At 37.5% G+C, this 3,028-nt stretch overlaps 1 protein-coding gene across 1 annotated transcript; it reads right to left on the bottom strand.

Moving 5' to 3' along the window:
* Positions 1-1,638: 1,638 nt before the first annotated feature.
* LOC134376288 (olfactory receptor 52B4-like) lies at positions 1,639-2,583 on the bottom strand. Its single transcript, XM_063094885.1, has one exon. It carries the CDS (start codon positions 2,581-2,583, stop codon positions 1,639-1,641), a length of 945 nt encoding a protein of 314 aa, XP_062950955.1.
* Positions 2,584-3,028: the final 445 nt, after the last annotated feature.

Genomic DNA, 3,028 nt, shown 5'->3' on the forward strand with positions numbered 1-3,028 from the left:
CTAAAATTAATGGACAGGCAAAATGGGGAAATGTTTCATAAACACTATTTTCCTGGACAACTGAAAAATCTGAAATATACTACATGTTAATAATAATGAAATGGATGGATAAATTATGATTCTTCCATAAGTTGGTTTATTTTACAGCCAAAAATTCCGTTAAAATGTAATAAAAACTTACATTGTAAATTCATGTGAAAAAAGTTTCATATATGTAAAAATATATAAGAGCCACCCAGTAAACATGGTATACCACACTAATAAAAGTAATAAATCTAACTCCTTTATGCATTTCATTATCTCCAATTAAAGTGAAATTTTTTAGTTTTACAATTTATAAAGAAATGTGTTTTAAACATTTTGACTCTTTCAGATGATTTAATGAACACCACAGGAGCAACATATGTGGAATGCTGAGCCTGCTCTCAACTGGGAGATGAACATTGAATAAATAATTACAATGACATGTGAAAATGCTTTTTAAAAAGAATATACTTGGCTAAATTATATATGGCATATCTTTATGCTGAATACCCATACAATGGAGAGGCATTAAAAATACCTGCACAGGTCTATATTTTTGGAATGGGGATAAATAAAGTGCACATTACCTTCCTAAGCGAGAAAGGTACATTCTAGAACAGTATGTGGAATATAATCTAATTTAAAAAATGTATTTACTTGCACACATATACACAGTAGAAAATACATAGCAATCAATGAAATGATATCAGCAGTGAATGTCTCTATATTTAAAAAGTAGGTGATTTTTGAACAGGTTTTATTTCTACTATATTAGCTAAGGTGAGATGAGTGGGGACTTTCAAGAATGAGAGAATGCTTGATTGTGTCAAATGCTATTGGGGTGTCAATCATGTGGGATGTAGACTGAGTACTGACCACTGAATTCAGCAGTGCAGAGGTCCCTGTGACAGGCAGTGTCAATGGCATAGGAAAAAGTCTGACTACAGTGAGATAAAAAAAATAGGGAGAAAGATATTGAATCCTGAATGTATATAAAACTTTTTCAGAATGTTTTACTGTAATGGAGAGAGAGAGAGAGAGAGAGAGAGAGAGAGAGAGAGAGAGAGAGAGAGAGAGAGACATCACACTATAGGGGAATGTACGTGCCAGAGGTTTTTCCCTCTCTTCTTTCCAACAGAAGAAATAACAAAATGTATAAAGATAGAAATAAGCCTGTGAAAAATAAAATTTTGTGATAGAGAGTACAGAGAGAATAGTACAAAGAGTAATACCTTAGGTAAATAAGAGAAATGGGAACAACTTCGCCACATCAAACCAGGGAAGAATAGTCCAGCAATTATCCATAGTATGTCTCTTTCCAAATACCCATCTAGGGTTATAGACTAGGAGTGAATTAAAAAGGTGATTTGCTTTATTTCTCAGACTTCGAATGAGAAAACTCATTGAGCCACAATGAAATTGATCTCTTATTATTGATCAGAGACTTTGAGAAGCAAATCCAAAAACTTCCCTAGTGAACTTGCTCCATAAACGTAGACTCATTGAGATATTTATCTAGTCTCAGCTGTCCCTCACCTGCTAGGGCTGCTAAAGTTCACCTCACATATGGCTAGAAATGTTGAGAAAACAGTAGTTTGCTTTTCATTCCCAAAGTCATATCGCTTTTGGAAGCAAGATCTGAGTCACCTGGTTCCGGATCTGTTTGGTCTTGACACCATAAATGATGGGATTCAGCATAGGTGGAGCCAGAATGCAGACATTGGCCAGCAGGACATGGAAATGGGGTGCAATGTGGTGTCCAAACCGCTGAGTAAGGGTTGTGAGGATCCCAGGCCCATAAAAGAGAATGATGACACAGACATGGGAGCCACAAGTACTGACAGCTTTATGGTGAGCATCTTGGGAAGGGATGCGGAAGACAGCACGGAGAATCAGCACATAAGAAATAAAAATTAGCATTACATCTAAAGTTACTGTTGACATTAACACAAAAAAACCATACCAGATGTTTATTTGGATGTCATCACAGGAAAATTTGGCCAATCCCATGTCCTCACAAACAGTGTGTGGAAGAATGTTATTTCTACAAAAAGTCAGTCTTTTCAGAAGAAATATTATGGGGAATATTGTACCATAACTTCTGAGAAAGATAGTCACTCCAATTTTCCCAATCAGAGCATTTGTGAAAATAGTGGTGTATCTCAGTGGGTAGCATATAGCAATGTAGCGGTCAAATGCCATCACCAGCAAGATCCCCGACTCACAGATGAAGGTAGAATGGATGAAGAAGAGTTGAGCGATGCAGCGATCCAGGGAGATCTCCCCAGCATGGGACCAGAAGATGGCCAAGGCCTGTGGTACTGTGGATGTGGAGAGTGCAACATCTGCTCCAGCCAGCATGCAGAGGAAGAGGTACATGGGTTCACGGAGGCTACGTGATGTGAAAATAATGAAGATGAGCAGGCTGTTCCCAAGCAGAGAAATGACATAGGACATGAAGAATGGGATGGAAATCCACATGTGTTGGTCTTCTAGGCCAGGGATGCCCAGCAAGCGGAAGACTGTGTGGCTAACACCAGTGTGGTTTGAGATAACCATACCGGAAGCAGATGACCTGAGACCTCACTTCTTATTTGCGGAAAGAGTCAAAATTTCATATTGTAGTCTAAGATTTTTTTTGATCACCAGAGGCTTATGGCACTTTCCTGTTTATTTTGCATAGCTGGTGTGTAAGGAACTATACAGGATAAAATGACAAGTAAGATATCTGTTGCTTCAATGAGGGAACAATATTACAGACAAGATAGATGTTTATACAGTTAACTAAAATAATGTGCTAAGTGAACACATTGTGGTACAAAAAACTGCTCTGGAAACACAATGGAAAAGTAATTCAGTCTATATGGCTATAGAATGTCATTAAATGGAAATGAATTAGGTGGGGAATGGGGTGAAGTGGTTTGGGATTTTATGGAAGGACTGTTGTCATATAAATATTTAATGCATTTAAAACAGTTTGTAGTCCTGTGTGGTTGTGTGATCA

Source organism: Cynocephalus volans, chromosome 4 (genome assembly GCF_027409185.1).
Source record: "Cynocephalus volans isolate mCynVol1 chromosome 4, mCynVol1.pri, whole genome shotgun sequence".
In the NCBI taxonomy this organism is placed as follows: Eukaryota; Metazoa; Chordata; class Mammalia; order Dermoptera; family Cynocephalidae; genus Cynocephalus; species Cynocephalus volans.

Coding starts and splice junctions, on each gene's coding strand:
- LOC134376288 (XM_063094885.1), bottom strand. CDS start 2,583: ATGGTTATCTCAAACCACACTGGTGTTAGCCACACAGTCTTCCGCTTG.